Source organism: Oncorhynchus tshawytscha, linkage group LG16 (assembly GCF_018296145.1).
Source record: "Oncorhynchus tshawytscha isolate Ot180627B linkage group LG16, Otsh_v2.0, whole genome shotgun sequence".
NCBI lineage: Eukaryota > Metazoa > Chordata > Actinopteri > Salmoniformes > Salmonidae > Oncorhynchus > Oncorhynchus tshawytscha.
In genome coordinates this window covers 71,404,107-71,425,894 of record NC_056444.1, presented here as the reverse complement: position 1 = coordinate 71,425,894, position 21,788 = coordinate 71,404,107, and the positions used below count along the sequence as shown (strand labels likewise).

Sequence of the window (21,788 nt, the reverse complement as noted above, 5' to 3'; positions counted from 1 at the left end):
CCATTCTTCTCTGCAGATCCTCTCAAGCTCTGTCAGGTTGGATGGGGAGCATTGCTGCACAGCTATTTTCAGGTCTCTCCAGAGATGTTCGATCGGGTTCAAGTCCGGGATCTGGCTGGGCCACTCAAGGACATTCAGTCTTGTCCCTAAGCAACTCCTGCATTGTCTTGGCTTTATGCTTAGGGTCGTTGTCCTTTTGGAAGGTGAACCTTCGCCCCAGTCTGAGGTCCTGACTGCTCTGGAGCAGGTTTTCATCAAGGATCTCTCTGTACTTTGCTCCGTTCAACTTTGCCTTGATCCTGAGTAGTTTCTCAGTCCCTGCTGCTGAAAACATCCCCACAGCATGATGCTGCCACTACCATGCTTCACCGTAGGGGTGGTGCCAGGTTTCCTCCAGACGTGAAGCTTGGCATTCTGGCCAAAGAGTTCAATCTTGGTTTTATTAGACCAGAGAATCTTGTTTCTCAAACTCCAAGCGGGCTGTCATGTGCCTTTTACTGAGGAGTGGCTTCCATCTGGCCACTCTACCATAAAGGTCTGATTAGTTGGGTGCTGCAGAGATGGTTGTCCTTCTGGAATGTTCTCCACAGAGGAACTCTAGAACTCTGTCAGTGTGACCATCGGGTTATTGGTCACCTCCCTTACCAAGACCCTTCTCCCCCGATTGCTCAGTTTGGCCGGGTACCAGCTCTAGGAAGAGTCCTGGTGGTTCCAAACTTCTTCTATTTAAGAATGATAGAGGCCACTGTGTTCTTGTGGACCTTCAATGCTACAGAAATGTTTTGGTACCCTTCCCCAGATCTGTGCCTCGACACAATCTTGTCTCGGACCTCTACCGACAATTCCTTCAACCTCATGGCTTGGTGTTTGCTCTGACATGCACTGTCAACTGTGGGACCTTATATAGACAGGTATGTACCTTTCCAAGTCATGTCCAATCAATTGAATTTACCACATGTGGACTCCAATCAAGTTGTAGAAACATCTCAAGGATTATCAATGGAAGCAGGATGCACCTGAGCTCAATTTCAAAACTCATTGCAAAGGGTCTGAATACCTATGTTGATAATGTATTTATAAACAAAATATATAAAGAAATTAGCAAAAATGTCTAAAAACCTGTTTTCGCGTTGCCATTATGGGATATTGTGTGTAGATTGATGAGGGGATTTCTTAAATAATAATACGGCTGTAACCTAACAAAATGTGGAAAAAGTCAATGGGTCTGAATAATTTCCGAAGGCACTGTATGTACACTGCTCAAAAAAATAAAGGGAACACTAAAATAACACATCCTAGATCTGAATGAATGAAATATTCTTATTAAATACTTTTTTCTTTACATAGTTGAATGTGCTGACAACAAAATCACACAAAAATTATCAATGGAAATCAAATTTATCAACCCACGGAGGTCTGGATTTGGAGTCACACTCAAAATTAAAGTGGAAAACCACACTACAGGCTGATCCAACTTTAATGTAATGTCCTTAAAACAATTCAAAATTAGTCTCAGTAGTGTGTGTGGACTCCACGTGCCTGTATGACATCCCTACAATGCCTGGGCATGCTCCTGATGAGGTGGTGGATGGTCTCCTGAGGGATCTCCTCCCAGACCTGGACTAAAGCATCCGCCAACTCCTGGACAGTCTGTGGTACAACGTGGCGTTGGTGGATGGAGCAAGACATGATGTCCCAGATGTGCTCAATTGGATTCAGGTCTGGGGAACGGGCGGGCCAATCCATAGCATCAATGCCTTCCTCTTGCAGCAACTGCTGACACACTCCAGCCACATGAGGTCTAGCATCGTCTTGCATTAGGAGGAACCCAGGGCCAACCACACCAGCATATGGTCTCACAAGGGGTCTGAGGATCTCATCTCGGTACCTAATGGCAGTCAGGCTACCTCTGGCGAGCACATGGAGGGCTGTGCGGCCCCCCAAAGAAATGCCACACCACACCATGACTGACCCACCGCCAAACCGGTCATGCTGGAGGATGTTGCAGGCAGCAGAACGTTCTCCACGGCGTTTCCAGACTCTGTCACGTCTGTCACATGTGCTCAGTGTGAACCTGCTTTCATCTGTGAAGAGCACAGGGCGCCAGTGGCGAATTTGCCAATCTTGGTGTTCTCTGGCAAATGCCAAACGTCCTGCACGGTGTTGTACTGTAAGCACAACGCCCACCTGTGGACGTTGGGCCCTCATACCACCCTCATGGAGTCTGTTTCTGACCGTTTGAGCAGACACATGCACATTTGTGGCCTGCTGGAGGTCATTTTGCAGGGCTCTGGCAGTGCTCCTCCTGCTCCTCCTTGCACAAAGGCGGAGGTAGCGGTCCTGCTTCTGGGTTGTTGCCCTCCTACGGCCTCCTCCACGTCTCCTGATGTACTGACCTGTCTCCTGGTAGCGCCTCCATGCTCTGGACACTACGCTAACAGACACAGCAAACCTTCTTGCCACAGCTCGCATTGATGTGCCATCCTGGATGAGCTGCACTACCTGAGCCACTTGTGTGGGTTGTAGACTCCGTCTCATGCTACCACTAGAGTGAAAGCACCGCCAGCATTCAAAAGTGACCAAAACATCAGCCAGGAAGCATAGGAACTGAGAAGTGGTCTGTGGTCACCACCTGCAGAACCACTCCTTTATTGGGGGTGTCTTGCTAATTGCCTATCATTTCCACCTGTTGTCTATTCCATTTGCACAACAGCATGCAACATTTATTGTCAATCAGTTTTGCTTCCTAAGTGGACAGTATGATTTCACAGAAGTGTGATTAACTTGGAGTTACATTGTGTTGTTTAAGTGTTCCCTTTATTTATTTTTTTGAGCAGTGTATATACAGCTGAAGTCAGAAGTTCATATACACCTTAGTCAAATACATTTAAACTCAGTTTTTCACAATTCCTGACATTTAATCCTAGTAAAAATGCCCTATTTTAGGTCAGTTAGGATCACCACTTTATTTTAAGAATTTGAAATGTCAGAATAATAGTGGAGAGAATTATGTATTTCAGCTTTTATTTCTTTCATCACATTCCCAGTGGGTCAAATGTTTACATACTCGGGCCTCCCGGGTCACGCAGGGGTCTAGGGCACTGTGCCACCAGAGTCTCTGGGTTCGTGCCCAGGCTCTGTCGCAGCGGCCGTGACCGGGAGGTCCGTGGTGCGACGCACAATTGGCCTAGCGTCGTCCGGGTTAGGGAGGGTTTGGCCAGTAGGAATATCCTTGTCTCATCGTGCACCAGCGACTCCTGTGGCGGGCAGGGTGCAGTGCGTGCTAACCAAGGTAGCCAGGTGCACGGTGAATTTTGGCCCGTTCCTCCTGACAGAGCTGGTGCAACTGAGTCAAGTTTGTAGGCCTCCTTGCTCGCACACACTTTTTCAGTTCTGCGCACACATTTTCTATAGGATTGAGGTCAGGGCTTTGTGATGGCCACTCCAATACCTTGACTTTGTTGTCCTTAAGCCATTTTGCCACAACTATGGAAGTATGCTTGGTGTCATTGTCCATTTGGAAGACCCATTTGCTACCAAGCTTTAACTTCCTGACTGATGTCTTGAGATGTTGCTTCAATATATCCACAAAATGTTCATGCCATCTATTTTGTGAAGTGCACCAGTCCCTCCTGCAGCAAAGCACCCCCACAACATGATCCTGCCACCCCCGTGCTTCACGGTTGGGATGGTGTTATTTGGCTTGCAAGCATCCCCCTTTTTCCTCCAAACATTACGATGGTCATTATGGCCAAACAGTTCTATTTTTGTATCATCAAACCGGAGGACATTTCTCCAAAAAGTACAATCTTTGTCCCAATGTGCAGTTGCAAACCGTAGTCTGGCATTTTTGTGGTGGTTTGGAGCAGTGGCTTCTTCCTTGCTGAGCAGCCTTTCAGGTTTTGTCGATATATGACTTGTTTTACTGTGGATAAAGATACTTTTGAACCTGATTCCTCCAGCATCTTCACAGGGTCCTTGTTGGGTCCTTGTTGTTCTGGGATTGATTTGCACTTTTCGCACCAAAGACAGAACGCGTCTCTTTCCTGAGCTGTATGATGGCTGCGTTGTTTGTACAGATGAACGTCGTACCTTCAGGCGTTTGTAAATTGCTCCTAAGATTGAACGAGATTTGTGGAGGTCTACAATTTTTTTTCCGAGGTCTTGGCTTATTTATTTGGATTTTCCCATGATGTCAAGCAAAGAGGCACTGAGTTTGAAGGTAGGCCTTGAAATACATCCACAGCTACACCTCCAATTGATTCAAATTATTTCAATTAGCCTATCAGAGGCTTCTAAAGCCATGACATAATTTTCTGGAATTTTCGAATGCTGTTTAAAGGCACAGTCAAATTCGTGTATGTAAACTTCTGACCCACTGGAATTGTGATACAGTGAAATAATCTGTCTTTAAACAATTGTTGGAAAAATGACTTGTGTCGTGCATAAAGTAGATGTCCTAACTGACTTGCCAGAACTATAGTTTGTTAACAAGAAATTTGTGGAGTTGTTTAAAAACGTGTTTTAATGATTCCAACCCAAGTGTATGTAAACTTCCGACTTCAACTGTATATATAAACTCAGCAAAACAATAAATGTCCTCTCACTATCAACTGCGTTTATTTTCAGAAAACTTAACGTGTAAATATTTGTATTAACATAACAAGATTCAACAACTGAGACATAAACTGAACTAGTTCCACAGACATATGAATTACAGAAATTCTACTTTTAGAGACACTGCCCCAGACCATGACGGACCCTCCAACTCTAAATCAATCCCGCTCCAGAGTACAGGCCTCTGTAATGCTCATTCCTTCAACGATAAACGCGAATCCAACCATCACCCCTGGTGAGACAAAACCGCAACTCATCAGTGCCAGTCCTGTCTGGTCCAGCGACGGTGGGTTTGTGCCCATAGGCGATGTTGTTGCCGGTGATGTCTGGTGAGGACCTGCCTTACAACAGGCCTACAAGCCCAGCCTCAGGCCTCTCAGCCCAGCCTCTCTCAGCCTATTGCAGACTGACCTAGCACTGATGGAAGGATTGTCCGTTCCTGGTTTAACTCGGGCAGTTGTTGTTGTCAGCCTGTACCTGTCCCACAGGAGTGATGTTCGGATGTACCAATCCTGTGCAGGTGTTGTTACACGTGGTCTGCCACTCTGAGGACGATCAGCTGTCCGTTCTGTCTCCCTGCAGTGCTTAGGTGTCTCACAGTACAGACATTGCAATTTATTTCCCTGGCCACATCTGCAGTCCTCATGCCTCCTTGCAGTATACCTAAGGCACATTCACACAGATGAGCAGGGACCCTGGGCATCTATCTTTTGGTGTGTTTTTCAGTCAGTAGAAAGGCCTCTTTAGTGTCCTACGTTTTCATAACTGTGACCTTAATTGCCTATCATCTGTAAGCTGTTAGTGTCTTAACGACCGTTCCACAGGTGCATGTTCATTAATTGTTTATGGTTAATTGAACAAGCATGGGTAACCGTGTTTAAATACTTTACTGTGAAGATCTGTGAAGTTATTAGGATTTTTACGAATTATCTTTGAAAGACAGGGTCCTGAAAAAGGGACGTTTCTTTTTTTGCTGAGTTTATATAAATGAAAATAGATATTTCTATACAGTACCTGTCAAAAGTTACACTACCAGACACACCTACTCATTCAAGGGTTTTACATCATCTACATTGTAGAATAATAGTGAAGACATCAAAACTATGAAATAACACATATGGAATCATGTAGTAACCAAAAAAGTGTTAAACAAAATATATGTTATATTTGAGATTATTCAAAGTAGCCACCCTTTGCCTTGACGACAGAGTTGCAAACTCTTGGCATTCTCTTAACCACCTTCATGAGGTAGACACCTGGAATGCATTTCATTTAACAGGTGTGCCTTGTTAAATGTTCATTTGTGGATTTTATTTCCTTCTGATTGGCATTTGAGCCAATCAGTTGTCTTGTGGAAAGGTAAGGGTGGTATGCAGAAGATAGGCCTATTTGGTAAAAGACCAAGTCCATATTATGCCAAGAACAGCTCAAATAAGCAAAGAGAAACGACAGTCCATCATTACTTCAAGACATGAAGGTCAGTCAATGCGGAACATTTCAAGAACCATCAAATCAAAACCATCAAGTGCTATGATGAAACTGGCTCTCATTAGGACCGCCACAGGAAAGGAAGACCCAGAGTTACATTTGCTGCAGAGGAGAAGTTCATCAGAGTTACCAGCTTCAGAAATTGCAGCCCAAAAAATGCTTTACACAGTTCAAGTATAAGAAACATCTCAACATCAACTGTTCAAAGGAGACACCAAAGGACACCAAGAAACATGAGCAATGGACATTAGACTGTTGGAAATCCAACCACCGTGTCTTTGTGAGATGCAGAGTAGGCGAACGGATTATCTCCACATGTCTGGTTCCCACCGTGAATCAAAGAGGAGGAAGTGTGATGGTGTAGGTGTGCTTTGCTGATGACACTGTCGGTGATATATTTACAATTCAATGCACTCTTAACAAGCATGGCTACCACAGCATTCTGCAGCGATACGCCATCCCATCCGGTTTGCGCTTAGTGGGACTATCTTTTGTTTTTCAACAGGGCAATTGCCCAGCAAACCTTCAGGTTGTGTAGGGGATATATGACCAAGATGGAGAGTGTTGGAGTGCTGTGTCAGATGACCTGGCCTCCACAATCACCCGACCTCAACCCAGGAAAAAGGAACAGCAGCCAACTAGTGCTCAGCATATGTGGGAACTCTTTCAAGACCGTTGGGAAATGATTACAGGTGAAGCTGGTTGAGAGAATACCAAAGGTTGTGCAAAGCTGTCATCAAGCAAAGGGTGGCTACTTTGAAGAATCTGATTTGTTTAAAACTTTTTTTGGTTACTACGTAAATCCATATGTGTTATTTCATAGATTTGACGTCTTCACTATTATTCTGCAATGTAGAAAGTAGTAAAAATAAATGAAAACCCTTGAATGAGTAGGTGTGTCCAAACTTTGACTATATATATATATACAAACTACATGACCAAAAGTATGTGGACACCTGCTTGTCGAACATCTCATCCCAAAATCATGACTGAAATGCTTATAATAATTGCATATGGGTGTCAACAATAGGTTTTCTGCACACTATGTATTCTGATATGAGGTTAGTTTAAACAGTTTAAACTGGAATGACCTAAAGATGCTACTGAAGTAGTTCAAATTATGGATATGTCTTGAATGGAACTAAAACAATCGTATTAAATAAGTCTCTCTTTTGTAATAGTTACTTCTTCATGTGTACAAAGTGGCTGTTTAACACATCCCAATAACATTTCAATGGTTCACCTGTCAAAAAGGTCTCAGTCTGATTCTCAGTGCGCCTGCTTTAAAGCCCCACAGACAAATCCACTAGAATATTCCACCGGATGTGACTCACCAATCGGTCCATTCTTGGTCTTGGTACTGTAAATGAACAAACTTACAGTATGTGTGATGGGATGTATAGACATTATTGTCAGTATGTGGATAGAATATGGTAGGTTACACGCTACACAAAATTGCTTACTTAAAAGGCACTCTGTTTAATAGACCATTCACATAGTGGATGACTCAGATGTACAGTACTTAACTGTACTGCAGTGAATGAGTCATAAGCAGCTTTGCAGACATCCATCTTTGATTCATTACTGTGACCATAAACAGTAGTTAAATTCTATAAGCCTTCCATTAGTTCTAGTTCTAAAGTGTCCACTGGCTCCTCCATGGGAAAGTAGAAAGTGATCATAGGAGCCTTGCTTTTTTTCACAAAACTAGAGAGTATCTCCCTGGACAGTGGAGCAACTGAGGAAGGATGCGGCCATTTGGGTCTTAATAAAGTCCTCCCGGTCCAAAAGAGCTAGCCAGGTATTCCTACTGTAGTCTAGCCACACACTGTTACCATCCATACAGCACATCTACTGACAACAATAGAAACCAACCATCTTCCTCATACAGTGTGACCTCCTTCCCCTAATATGGATTGCATTTTGGGATTTTCCATGACATTACCAAAAGATAATCCCAACATCCTTAGATAAGCGACTGAACATTTACGGTAGCATGGTTGATATAAGCATGAATGCAACTGCAGCACATTGACAGTAAATGTACCAGATGCATGTAGTAAGAAGGCATGTGTGTATTGCATACAGACCTGAATGAACATGTGAGACTATCTGAAATGTGAAGAGAAGAGAGCCATGTTGTGTCTAATGGCAGACACGTGGATGATTTTGTATGTTTTAGGATTATAGAAACTAGAAAGTTGAATGGCCCCAGTGAGTGAAGTTGTGTACACACCACGTCGGTGTAGCACCCCAAGACAACCAATGCTTAGTGTGTCTCTTACCTACACCCCAAGATCCCAGTGCTTGGTGTGTCTCTTACCTTGCATGATGAGAGGTCTTGTTTTGGAACCCCGCTGAGCCCCCCCATCCTCTCCCCAGGAACAAGTGAAGAAGCTGGATGATGAGATCTGGGAAATTATCTCCAACTTTGGCAACAAAGGCTCTCCGGCAGTCTCTCCCCCCTTCCCTCCCTCCTCCTCCTCCTCCTCCTCCTCCTCTTCCTCGTCTTCCTCTGAGAGGAAGATCCCCAGCCACTCCTATCATGCTGGGTCTCATACCCCCATGAAGCCCTTCTCTCCCTCTTCTTCCCCCTCTGGTATTTCCTCCCTGGTACGGCCTACTAGGCCTCAGCCAGCCTCCCCCGGCCCCTCCCCTCAACTCCAGGTACATCTAAAATAACCCTCAAACATACTTATTTAGCTCATCCATATGTGTTATTGTGGTCGTTGCTGACTGATTTACTCTCTCTTTGGGCCTGGTCCTGTTGACAGACTAAACGGCGTGGGACGAAGAACATAGTGGGTCCTCCTAGTGCTCATAGTGGCCCCAGGCCTGCTGGGGTCTCCAGCCTGGTAGACATGACAGTGAAAGGCTGACTGACTGACTGACTGGCTTGCCGGTCGGCTAACTGGCTGCCTGATGGACAGGCGAATGGCTGACTGAGTGACTGTGTGATGATTGACTGACTAACTGACTAGCAGACTGACTGACTGACTGACTGATAGACTGACTGACTGTCTGACTGACTGAACGCATGTCCCTGCCCTTGGCACACACAGAGGAAACTGCCACCTTCCATGCGATAACATACTGTAGCCAGGAAGGTAAATCAACAACTGATCAAGTTATCGATTCATGAATCATAAGAACTCATATTTCACAGGGTTATCCTGTACAGTTCACCATAGTATTGGCAAAGTGTTAGAATCTATTTCAAAGAACAAGAAAGGGAAGATTGGTCTGAAAAGAGCAGTTTGTGCATATATTCCATGGCTAACCAGGGTGGCATTTTCCTCTGGAAAGCACAGAGAACCCACTAATTGCTGTTAAAGTCATACTCTGTAATTGTGCACGTAAAGAGTAGTACTGGATCTGTAATTATAATTCTACTGTACAAGGGTCTAAACAAATACACCCGTCACACAGTCACCTTAACAAGCTATGATATTCCCATTACACACACAGGAATCTATTGTTATAGTTGCTAGTCAATGCATGGTGTGAGTCTCACTTTGTCACCAAGTAGTAATTAAGTAGTAGAGGTCCAAAATGTAAACCCTTTCTCTAAAAGTTTGCTCTACTCTACTCTGTCATGCTTGCCTGCTTGCGATGCCTCTATCTCTCTCCTTGCTTATCTTTTGATCTCTGTCTCTGGCTTGCTCTCTCATGCCTCTCCTTCCTGCCCCAGTACGCTTTGGTCTACAAACGTTTCAGCTTGCACCCGGATGACACCCTCTACTGGCAGCTTCCAGATCAGTTCAAAGGGGATAAGGTAACAACAGTACGAGCCAGACCCAGCCCTCCTGCACCCTGCCTGGGTTTTTGCCCTCCTGTTAACTCCATGGCCACAGACAGAACCACCACACCCCTCCACCTCAACTAACAGAGCAGGGGAAGGGAAGGACGGCATCACCTGACAACCCTGTAGAGTTTGGAGCTCCTGTTTATTTAAGTGATAATGCCCGACAAGCCGGTGTTTGGAAGATATATTGGCACGGGTGTTGTTAGGCCCGAGACGAAATCGAGGAACGGCAAACCATGCCAATATATCCTCCAAACATCGGGTTACCAACATATTCAAATAATGATTCACATATTTTCATTACGAACGTTATTTTGATGAATTTATTCATATAATTTCATCATTCCACAAGATATAGTCCCGACAAAAATCTAGGGTTGCTATGCAAGCCGGCTGGTCATTCGTTCTATCGGTTTGGTTGCTAGAGACGAGACCGAGTCGTTCTGTATCTATGAATGTGACACAGCCGTTCGTTCAAAATGTTCCATTGCCATACTGGCTGGCAACTTTCTTATCCCTTGCTTGCTAGCTAGCCAACTACGGCTAACTTACAGTCACCTCAAAAAGTGCAGCCAGAATAACAGCAAAATAGCCACATTTGTTTTAAGCTGTTTTCTAGTGACATTTATTTGGATACATCCATAACAATGAGCTAATGAGGAGCAATTTCTCCTGGCATAGATAATGTGCTCACTCATCAGGACACTGTTGTTCAGAGGAGCTAGCCAATAACACAGCTAACACAATCACTTCAAACTGAAGCTGCAAAGACTGCAAACTAGACTCACTTAATTTTGTTTGACCTTTTTTCAATTGACATTTCTTTGTGTATATCCATAAAAATGATGCCAGCTGATTCATGATTTAGACTGGCTGAGAAACGCTGCCTGCCTGTCTGTCTCGTCCTGACTCCCAACACGTTCATTACTATGGGACAGCTGGAGATCAAATTTGAATATTGAAACAATATAGCAAAATGTCAGAGAGACAGACAGCAAGGTTTAAACAAATCTCCGCTGTTGAAAACTAAATGTTAGTCTAAAAGAAATGTGAGATAATGTCTAGATGCTTTTTATAGTGGCGATCAAGATTATAAATTGCTTGGCTGGGTTGATGAGACAGTGGATTGCGCAGTCAGATGGAACAGAGTAAATTGGCATTTTAACATTATAGATTTAGCCGGTGGTAACTTGTGGAATAGACACCGGCTGGAATGCAGTTTTAACCAATCAGCATTCAGGATTAGACCCACCTGTTGTATAATGATTCATAATCACTTCTCTAAGGGGTGGGAGGTCAGGCATGACTCATTTTGTATTGGGAACAATTCATGCCTAAAATAAATAGAAAGACTGATTAGGATATGAAATCTCTTTTGTAATAGACATAATCATAGATTCACTCGTTTGCCTCTTCCTGAAACATTATAATGTTAGAGGCCTATAGTCATATTTGTTTGACGCTCAAAGGCTCATCAACAAAGTTAGATTTAGTATGCAACCTAATTTCTTTACCTTTACCCATGTTATAGGTGAGCTCCTACGGCGGTAAGCTGAAGTACACCATCTCCTACGTAGCAGGACAGAGAGGAACAGCCATCGAGGACCCTGACATTCAGATTATTGTAAGTAGCTTATGCAGCAAAGTTACCAACTTCATTCACTTTCATGTTCTATTGCTGCATCCATACATACAGTAGCACACTCCATCGCATAAGTTAACAACTGAAATCACTTCCATGTATTGTGGTTGCATCCATTCACCTGTCATTGATTGGTTCTCCTTTTCATTGATGCCCACAGGGAAATGACATCACGCTGGTGGCTCGTCAGCCATGGCAGAGGGGACAGGGGACAAGAGAGTCCCGCCAGTTTGAGGTTGTCTTCAGAGAGGTCAGTGTTCTACAGTAGTACAGATTACCTACATTTTATGATTTCAATTCAATAGAACTTTGTTTTCCCCAAACGGCAATTTGATTGCGACCTTTACCATCCATTCCTCATTGACACAGGTCACCCTAGCATCCTAGTAATAGCATAGTATTAACCTAACTCTGCTCTCTTTCTGCTGTAGGAGAACTGGCGTCGTCCAGACGGCATGCCTGCCACTCGGGAGCACCTGATGATGGTGCTGGCTGACCTGGATGACATCCTGGTGCGGGCCTCCTACTACACAGAGATGAGGTCCTCCAGCATCTCCGAGGTCAGCATGGAGGTGGCCGTGCCCAACTACAGCGGCCTGGCTCAGGCTCTAGAGGTGGAGCAGTGCAGCTGCCCGACTGCCTACCAGGGACTCTCCTGTCAGGTAAGAGGAGCTCTCTCTCTCTCTCTCTCTCTCTCTCTCACTCTGACACAGGTGGCAATATTGACAAATTACCCTCTTAAATCTTATGGTTATGTACATTTGAACACTCAACAGACTTATTTTTTACTCCCGGAGAAAGCATGTTTAAGGGAGGACCAGGCTCTATGTCCGGAAACCCACCCTTAGCGTGTCAAGTCCATGTGATGTTGTGTGATGGAAGTTGTACCTCCTCTCCCCCAGGACTGTGCTCCTGGCTACACCAGAACCGGAGGTGGCCTGTACCTGGGCCACTGTGAGCTGTGTGAGTGCAACGGGCACTCTGACTCCTGCCACTCAGAGACTGGCATCTGCACGGTATGCAGCCCGGAGAATCTCTTTAAGGCAGTTGTTTTCAGAAATGTCTCACTTTTTTGATTTAACCTTAATTTATCTAGGTTAGTCTCGTTGAGACGTCTTTTTAGAGGCCTTGTAGAAGATAGCGGTTGTTTTGAAATCAGTACATTGAATAACATCTGAGTGTCTGCTCTCCCCCACCCCCAGAGCTGCCTCCACAACACCCAGGGAGGAATGTGTGAGCAGTGTGCACCGGGCTTCTTTGGGGACCCCACCGCTGGAACCCCAGAGGACTGCCAGCCCTGTGCCTGCCCCCACACAGACCCTGACAACCAGTGAGTAGGCTATGTACATTACAACAAAGGGCTGTTACACACATAGACGTGCGCATAAACGCACACACTAACACTCGCAATGACTTTTATCTTGTGTTGCATTTTAAATGGTCTCATTCATATCTCTTACCTCTCATATCTTTTAAATCAAATCAAATTGTATTGGTCACATACACAAGGTTAGCAGATGTTAATACAAGTGTAGCAAAATGCTTGTGCTTCTAGTTCCAACAGTGCAGTAATATCTAACAAGTAAGCTAACAATTTCCCAACAACTACCTAATACACACAAATCTAAAGGGGTGAATGAGAATATGTACATATAAATATATCGATGTGCGATGGCCGACCGGCACAGGCAAGGTGCAGTAGATACAGTATTTTTTTATTTCACCTTAATTTAACCAGGTAGGCTACTTGAGAACAAGTTCTCATTTGCAACTGCGACCTGGCCAAGATAAAGCATAGCAGTGTGAACAGACAACACAGAGTTACACATGGAGTAAACAATTAACAAGTCAATAACACAGTAGAAAAAAAAGGGGACTCTATATACATTGTGTGCAAAAGGCATGAGGAGGTAGGCGAATAATTACAATTTTGCAGATTAACACTGGAGTGATAAATGATCAGATGGTCATGTACAGGTAGAGATATTGGTGTGCAAAAGAGCAGAAAAGTAAATAAATAAAAACAGTATGGGGATGAGGTAGGTAAAAATGGGTGGACTATTTACCGATAGACAGCTGCAGCGATCGGTTAGCTGCTCAGATAGCAGATGTTTGAAGTTGGTGAGGGAGATAAAAGTCTCCAACTTCAGCTATTTTTGCAATTCGTTCCAGTCACAGGCAGCAGAGAACTGGAACGAAAGGCGGCCAAATGAGGTGTTGGCTTTAGGGATGATCAGTGAGATACACCTGCTGGAGCGCGTGCTACGGATGGGTGTTGCCATCGTGACCAGTGAACTGAGATAAGGCGGAGCTTTACCTAGCATGGACTTGTAGATGACCTGGAGCCAGTGGGTCTGGCGATGAATATGTAGCGAGGGCCAGCCGACTAGAGCATACAAGTCGCAGTGGTGGGTGGTATAAGGTGCTTTAGTGACAAAACGGATGGCACTGTGATAAACTGCATCCAGTTTTCTGAGTAGAGTGTTGGAAGCAATTTTGTAGATGACATCGCCGAAGTCGAGGATCGGTAGGATAGTCAGTTTTACTAGGGTAAGTTTGGCGGCGTGAGTGAAGGAGGCTTTGTTGCGGAATAGAAAGCCGACTCTTGATTTGATTTTTTGATTGGAGATGTTTGATATGAGTCTGGAAGGAGAGTTTACAGTCTAGCCAGACACCTAGGTACTTATAGATGTCCACATATTCTAGGTCGGAACCATCCAGGGTGGTGATGCTGGTCAGGCGTGCAGGCAGCGAACGGTTGAAAAGCATGCATTTGGTTTTACTAGCGTTTAAGAGCAGTTGGAGGCCACGGAAGGAGTGTTGTATGGCATTGAAGCTCATTTGGAGGTTAGATAGCACAGTGTCCAAGGACGGGCTGGAAGTATATAGAATGGTGTCGTCTGCGTAGAGGTGGATTAGGGAATCGCCCGCAGCAAGAGCAACATCATTGATATATACAGAGAAAAGAGTCGGCCCGAGGGTGGAACCCTGTGGCACCCCCATAGAGACTGCCAGAGGACCGGACAGCATGCCCTCCGATTTGACACACTGAACTCTGTCTGCAAAGTAATTGGTGAACCAGGCAAGGCAGTCATCCGAAAAACCGAGGCTACTGAGTCTGCAGATAAGAATATGGTGATTGACAGAGTCGAAAGCCTTGGCAAGGTCGATGAAGACGGTATACACATGTGATATGAGTAATGTAAGATATGTAAACATTATTAAAGTGGCATTATTTAAGGTGGCATTGTTTAAAGTGACTAGTGATCCATGTATTAAAGTGGCCAGTGATTGGATCTCAATGTAGGCAGCAGCCTCTCTGAGTTAGTGATGGCTGTTTAGCAGTCTCATGGCCTTGAGATAGAAGCTGTTTTTCAGTCTCTCGGTCCCAGCTTTGATGCACCTGACCTCGCCTTCTGGATGGTAGCAGTGTGAGCTGTTCTTATGCACAACACAATGCGCAGTGCCTGCATACAGCCCTTAGCCGTGGTATATTGGCCATATATGACAAAACCTTGATGTGCCTTATAGCTATTATAAACTGTTTACCAACACAATTAGAAATAAATGTTTTGTCATACCAGTGCTATACGGTCTGATATACCACAGCTGTCAGCCAATCAGCATTCAGGGCTTGAACCACCCAGTTTATAATGCTGAATTAAGTATTCTGTACTTCATCTTTCTTCTCTGTGTATGTTCCAGATTCTCCCCTACCTGTGAAAGCCTGGGTAACGGTGGTTATCAGTGCACTGCCTGCCAGCCTGGATACACTGGCCAGTACTGTGAACGGTAAGCTGACTCAACTCTACTTTACCTGTCTTTTCTAGCCTGGTCCCAGATCTGTTTGTGCTGTCCTGTTGACTCCTGTGGTCATTGTCATGCTAAGTGATCATAGGAGTTGGCCATACAGCAGAGACAGAGCTAGGACCAGGCTGCTCTATTGTGACTAACTTTTCAATGTTCTCTCTGTGGCATTCCACCGCTGTCTGTCATTCTGTCGTCACATTGACTCGTTATAATTTTGTTTTTTCACAGCTGTGCACCTGGATATGTTGGAAATCCACAGGACAGGATTAAGTGTCGTCCATTCAACAGTAAGTGAATGCAGTCAGCAAAAGAGCTGCACAGAAATGTCTTTTCCCCATACTTGGTCAGGTCTCCCTTGGGAAAAAGGTATTTTGGACCCAATGGGACTACCTGGTAAAATAATAAACAAAATAAAATACTCTACTGTAACAGTAAGAGTGGCTCTCTGTGATCCTTGCCAACTAACATTTGACCCTTAACCTCTGACACAGCAGTGGCAGCCTCTCTGGTGGTGAAGGTGTACCCTGAGAGGGTGTTGGTGGCCCAGGGCAGCCCTGTGACCCTGCGGTGCCAGGTGACCGGCTCTCCACCCCACTACTACTACTGGTCCAGGGAGGACGGAAAGCCCGTCACCAACAGCGCCGACAGACGCGGACAAGGTAAAGTATACAGATCAGGTCTGGGTAGTGGGGTGTGAGACATAGCCTAGTATAAGAGCAATACATACACTGATGTAGTGTTATATAGTTGTACCTACAGTATACACTTCTCAGTAAATACCTTATACTGGTGAAACATCCAGTACTAACTTTAGTAGAGAGCCTATTGAGTCCATTCCCCATGTTAATGTAAAGTTATTCTGCAGTTGAAGTCAAAGTTTACATACACCTTAGCCAAATACATTTAAACTCAGTTTTTCACAATTCCTGACATTTAATCCTAATGTAAAAATGCCCTGCTTTAGGTCAGTTAGGATCACCACTTCATTTTAAGAATGTGAAATATCAGAATAATAGTAGAGAGAATGATTGATTTCAGCTTTTTTTTCTTTCATCACATTCCCAGTGGGTCAGAAGTGTAAAGGGTGGGTGTTGGTAGCAGGGAAGTCAGGAGCAGGACACGAACTTGGTATAAACGGAGTCGTTTAATAAGTGCTGACAAAATTCCAAAAAACTAAATATACAAAATAACAAAAGTGGGTACAAAACCCGTCGCACACCAACACATAACTTGCACATCACATACAATCAAACAATCTCCGACAAGGACATGAGGGTTACCCAACATGTAATTGATGGGATTGGAACCAGGTGTGAAGGAAGACCAGACAAAACCAATGGAAAATGAAAAATGGATCAGTGATGGCTAGATGGTCGGTGACGTCGACTGCCGAACACCGCCCGAACAAGGAGAGTGACCGACTTCGGCGGAAGTCGTGACATGAAGTTTACATACACTCAATTAGTATTTGGTAGCATTGCCTTTAAATTGTTTAACTTGGGTCAAACGTTTCGGGTAGCCTTCCACAAGCTTCCCACAATAAGTTGGGTGAATTTTGGCCCGTTCCTCCTGACAGAGCTGGTGTAACTGAGACAGGTTTGTAGGCCTCCTTGCTCGCACACGCTTTTTCAGTTCTGCCCACAAATTGTCTATAGGATTGAGGTCAGGGCTTTGTGATGGCCACTCTAATACCTTGACTTTGCTGTCCTTAAGCCATTTTGCCACAAGTTTGGAAGTATGCTTGGTGTCATTGTCCATTTGGAAGACCCATTTGCGACCAAGCTGTAACTTCCTGACTGATGTCTTGAGATGTTGCTTCAATATATCCACATCATTTTCCGTCCTCATGATGCCATCTATTTTGTGAAGTGCACCAGTCCCTCCTGCAGCAAGGCACCCTCACAACATGATGCTTCAGCTTGCAAGCATCCCCCTTTTTCCTCCAAACATATTGATGTTCATTATGGCCAAACAGTTGTATTTTTGTTTCATCAGACCAGAGGACATTTCTCCAAAAAGTACAATCTTTGTCCCAATGTGCAGATGCAAACCGTAGTCTGGATTTTTTATGGCGGTTTTGGAGCAGTGGCTTCTTCGTTGCTGAGCGGCCTTTCAGGTTATGTCGATATAGGACTTGTTTTACTCTGGATATAGATACTTTTAAAACAAGTTTTAATGACTCCAACATAAGTGTATGTAAACTTCCGACTTCAACTGTATATTCCTACCTGTTCTTTCAGGAGAGGAGCTGCATATCCCCAGTGTTCAACCCAGTGACGCAGGCATCTATGTCTGTACCTGCAGAGACCAACGCAACACCAACAGGAGCCGCGCTGAGATCATCGTCACAAGTACTACTTGTTAAATCATAAAACAGTTACTGAATGCACAAACATATTGAATTTCTAATAATTTTGTGATTATTTTTTCAGTGATCTTAGTCAGTTGTTGAGTTGTTAAACTGGCTTGAACTTATAAGCTTTTTAAAAAAAGTTTTGGCTCCAGCTAAATTTGGTCAAAGCTGAGATACAGTAAGTAATACATTTTTGGGGCTTTTAAATGTTTACTGAATGGTTTCTGCCTCCAGCTGTCTTATCCAAACCCATTGAAGTGACCATTGAGGAGCCCAAAGCACATAGCGTCACAGTTGGAGCAACAGTCAGCTTCATCTGCACAGCCAAGAGCAAGGTAAAACTGGCTTCCAACATGGAGACATTAACACAATCAATTCTATTTATTTGGATATATCTTGGCTGGTTGGCATTGTGCTTAATAAATTTGGCCATGAGAGAAAATGGTATAAAACCATATTATTAGCATATTATTATACAATTGTCCCCCTTTTATTGGCCCCTCTGTTGCATTGCTTTCTATCTTACTTGGGTACAAGATGTGAAGTAAACACATCTGTCCCCTCCCCTCCCAGTCTCCAGCCTACACCCTGGTGTGGACCCGGCGGGGTAATGGCAAGCTGCCCAACAGAGCCATGGACTTCAACGGCATCCTGACCATCCAGAACGTCCAGCCTGAGGACGCTGGCATCTACGTGTGTACAGGCTCTAACATGTTTGCCATGGACGAGGGTACTGCCATCCTCTACGTGCCAGGTTTGTGAACCCAGACAGATGCCATCATACTGTTAGCCATCAGCCTCTTTACACCACCCTACAAGCTCTATTCCTCTCCTCAGCCCTTCCTTGAATGGTGCATGCCCCTGCTTGCTTTGGCTTTGCCTCCGTCCCCCTATATAATGCACTGCGTTAACTGTGTTTATCTGTTCGCACCCTAGCTTCTGGCAAACAGCATAACCCCTGTCACTCTGACTCCCAACCCCCACTTTTCTAAATTCAGACAACCTCTCTCATGTCAAACCCTGTGTTAGGTTCTAATTCTTTATTCTGATGTTTATTCTGCCCGGAGGATCAATACAGCTGCATTAGACAAAAACATTTTCACACAAGCACTGATATTTAACTGTTCCTCATAGGCTGAGTCTCCTCCTACCCATCTGTACAAACATCGTTCTTTACTGCTAGGCAGGACACTAGTGATACGGGCATAACATTTTATTTCTCCCTTAAGGTGACCTGACCTCAACCCCCCTCCATCACTAATCCATGGCTCTCTCCCCTTATTAATGCCTGACACATGTAATCGCTTCTCTGCACTCAACACATTCCAAGCTTAATTGCACACACTATATGCCTTCCTCCTATAACCCTTATAGGAGGACACTACACTTTTGGTGTAGACCCTCTAAACCTCAGCACTCCATCAGTGACGTTAATAAGTATATTTCCTATTCTCAGAACCCAACACCTTCAAATCTCTCCCTACGCTACTTGTTTCCCTGTTTCTGATGTTGGTGTCTCTGTCTTTCTAACAATGATTTGTCCGTCTTACTCTGTGTAAAATCTTTATGGATCCAGGGGCAATGTACAGCTTGTGGATATTATAATTATTTTATTATGAAAAATAATTAAAAGGGCCATAATTGTAAGATATGTGTATGGTTTGTCCAAGAAATCATAGCACACAGTAGTCCTCAATGCTACCAAAGCCCAAAGATAACGCCCACTCAAGAGTTTCAAGTAGTTTTAGTTACTATGCACTGTCACCACTCCCAATGGATTTATCAAAGAAGGTTGTCTTGCTCAGTGGCATATATTTGATTTATTTTCTAGTTACTTCTTGGTTTAATACTCAGTGATGACTGACCAATCCTTTGATTGGGTCTCTGTTACCATCTTTGATCTCTAGCTGTTGCTGTCTTCACTGTGGGTTCATGTAATCAGTGGTGGTGGTGGTTGGTGGTGGTCTGGTAACTTTTCAATCACTTCTACACTAGTTTCTGCCTATTTCCTTACTAGCAGGGTGTTGGTTATTTGGTATCTTTTCTGAAGTCTGTAACCCTGGCTGGGACTGGTGGTGGTTTCTCCTTGAGCTGTAGTGGTTGATGAGGTACATGGATGACAAGATGGGTGCTTAGTGACTGACTGGGAGGTACCAACATTCAAAAAGGACTTCAGCCTATCACCACCGAGGCATAAATGTACTTACAGTATAGTAAAAAGGACTGTACTGAGTCTACTTACCCAATCCCAATCCCAATCTCAACCCCCTCTCGAGGATGACGTGAGGAAGCAATCCAACTCTGTATAAAAACCAGATCCTTTGTTTCTTTCCTGATTGTTTTGATGAATGTTAATGTTGACAATGGTGCTATCAATGGTTGAACTTTAAACTTTAGGTTAGTAGTATATCTATCTATGGCTGCTTTTATTGTCTGTTATCTGGATGGGAGTAGTAAGAGGGTCCAAGGCATTGCATTGCCAATTGTAAGTAAGGCGTCTTGTTTTGCATCGTACTATCCAGTAAGTGTTAATTAGACTCAAAGGAAATGTGTTGAAGATTTGACTTGAAATGTGAAAGATCATTGAGACTAGTTTGATTTCAAGGCTTTCATAAATCACCTTGCGTATGTCACACGTGTTGTATCAAATTTTTATTGCAGTTCAACATTTTAATATTTTTAAAATCAAGGGCAAATAATGTTTTTTTAATTGATTCACTTTTTTAAACCTAAATTTTATCCAAACATAATATATCAAATTTGATTAAAGTTAAATAAACGACTACATACTTAGATTTATATAGCGATATATTAGTTTGTTTCTTGGCTAGTAATTGATTTGAGAGAACAGGCAGTACTCATCCATGTACTTACATGATAAAAGCATGGTTTACATTTATTTTGAGAACAGATCAAATTTTATAATCATTTTCAATATTTTGTCTTTGCATTTTTATGTTTTAAATGTTTGTCATCAAACATTTGTTAAATATATTTTGTTGTTGTTGATATACTGTATCTTATTAAGAGAAAAACAAGAGATTCGTTGGCTGAAATATGCCAATTCAAATCTCGCTAGTGGGCCGATAGAGACAGAATGCGCAATCCACAGACCGTTTGAGATGCCTCATCATGCTACTATGTTATTTTAGTTTGAACTTTTCATTTAAACTTTTATAACTATTGTTTTACACTGTATTTAAATCATCTAGATATCCAAAGGTGCTGTTTCAAAGAGATTGTACTTTACACTATACTATGTACTGATTCGATTTTTTAAAATACCTAACTGATGTAACATACAAATATCACACTGTATTTTATTTATCTTAACTGTGAAAATGTTTGTGAAAAAGATCAATTTGATTAAAGTAGTGATAGAGACCAAAGATATGACAGAGTCATTTGGAGTGAGATTTCAATGGAACAGAAGATATTACTTACCTCAGGGTACAAGGCACCAGACCTTCGTACATAATTTCTTTTGGATGTATTGTAAGTCAACTCATTTGTAAGGTGTTGATGTAATGGCATTAATGACTATCAGACCCTTCTTCACTATGGCCTACTTGTCAAGGATAAGCCAACCCACCATTGTTTAAACCACAAGCTGTATATGGTTGAAAATATTAAAGAGAACCATTCTTGAGAACTGTTCTAAAAAAAATTGAATTGTTCAATCAATGGAAGTAAAGTTTTTACAACTAGTTTGTATAACTACTAACCTGCATGCTCTGTATGTGGCTCTCAGTTCTCTTTGTGCTTGTTTGTACTCAGTCCGACCATACCGTTTTCATTGTTGTGTTCTTGTCTCATTGTGTTCTGTGCATGTTTGTGAAGTAGAACTAGTTGACTTTAAATCCAAAGGTTCTCTCGCTGAGTAGACACATTCACTGTTACACCAGCAAATGACCAGAGTTCATATCAGTAACACATTTTATACAGAAGAGAAGATATTTAAACACAGCACTGTATGTTGTATGAACACAATGACACAATCTCCAAGGTGATATGCCCTTAATCTTAACCAGTATCCACAGAACCATATCCCAGAAATCACACAAGTACTAACA

At 43.3% G+C, this 21,788-nt stretch overlaps 1 protein-coding gene across 12 annotated transcripts in view; it reads left to right on the top strand.

The window, feature by feature from the left end:
• Window positions 1-21,788, top strand: part of hspg2 (heparan sulfate proteoglycan 2) — a 181,428-nt gene that overhangs the window by 118,797 nt on the left and 40,843 nt on the right. For 9 of the 12 annotated variants that reach the window (XM_024376129.2, XM_042299579.1, XM_042299577.1 and 6 more), the window contains exons 35-48: window positions 8,488-8,772; window positions 8,880-8,960; window positions 9,797-9,880; window positions 11,442-11,534; window positions 11,713-11,802; window positions 11,984-12,214; window positions 12,455-12,568; window positions 12,755-12,882; window positions 15,258-15,344; window positions 15,591-15,649; window positions 15,854-16,021; window positions 17,603-17,713; window positions 17,950-18,050; window positions 18,289-18,469. In XM_024376129.2, the coding sequence (XP_024231897.1) occupies window positions 8,488-8,772; window positions 8,880-8,960; window positions 9,797-9,880; window positions 11,442-11,534; window positions 11,713-11,802; window positions 11,984-12,214; window positions 12,455-12,568; window positions 12,755-12,882; window positions 15,258-15,344; window positions 15,591-15,649; window positions 15,854-16,021; window positions 17,603-17,713; window positions 17,950-18,050; window positions 18,289-18,469 (1,813 nt within the window). The remainder of the gene's footprint in view (window positions 1-8,487; window positions 8,773-8,879; window positions 8,961-9,796; window positions 9,881-11,441; window positions 11,535-11,712; window positions 11,803-11,983; window positions 12,215-12,454; window positions 12,569-12,754; window positions 12,883-15,257; window positions 15,345-15,590; window positions 15,650-15,853; window positions 16,022-17,602; window positions 17,714-17,949; window positions 18,051-18,288; window positions 18,470-21,788) is intronic. The other 3 variants (XM_024376139.2, XM_024376138.2, XM_042299582.1) reach the window with 1 other exon arrangement.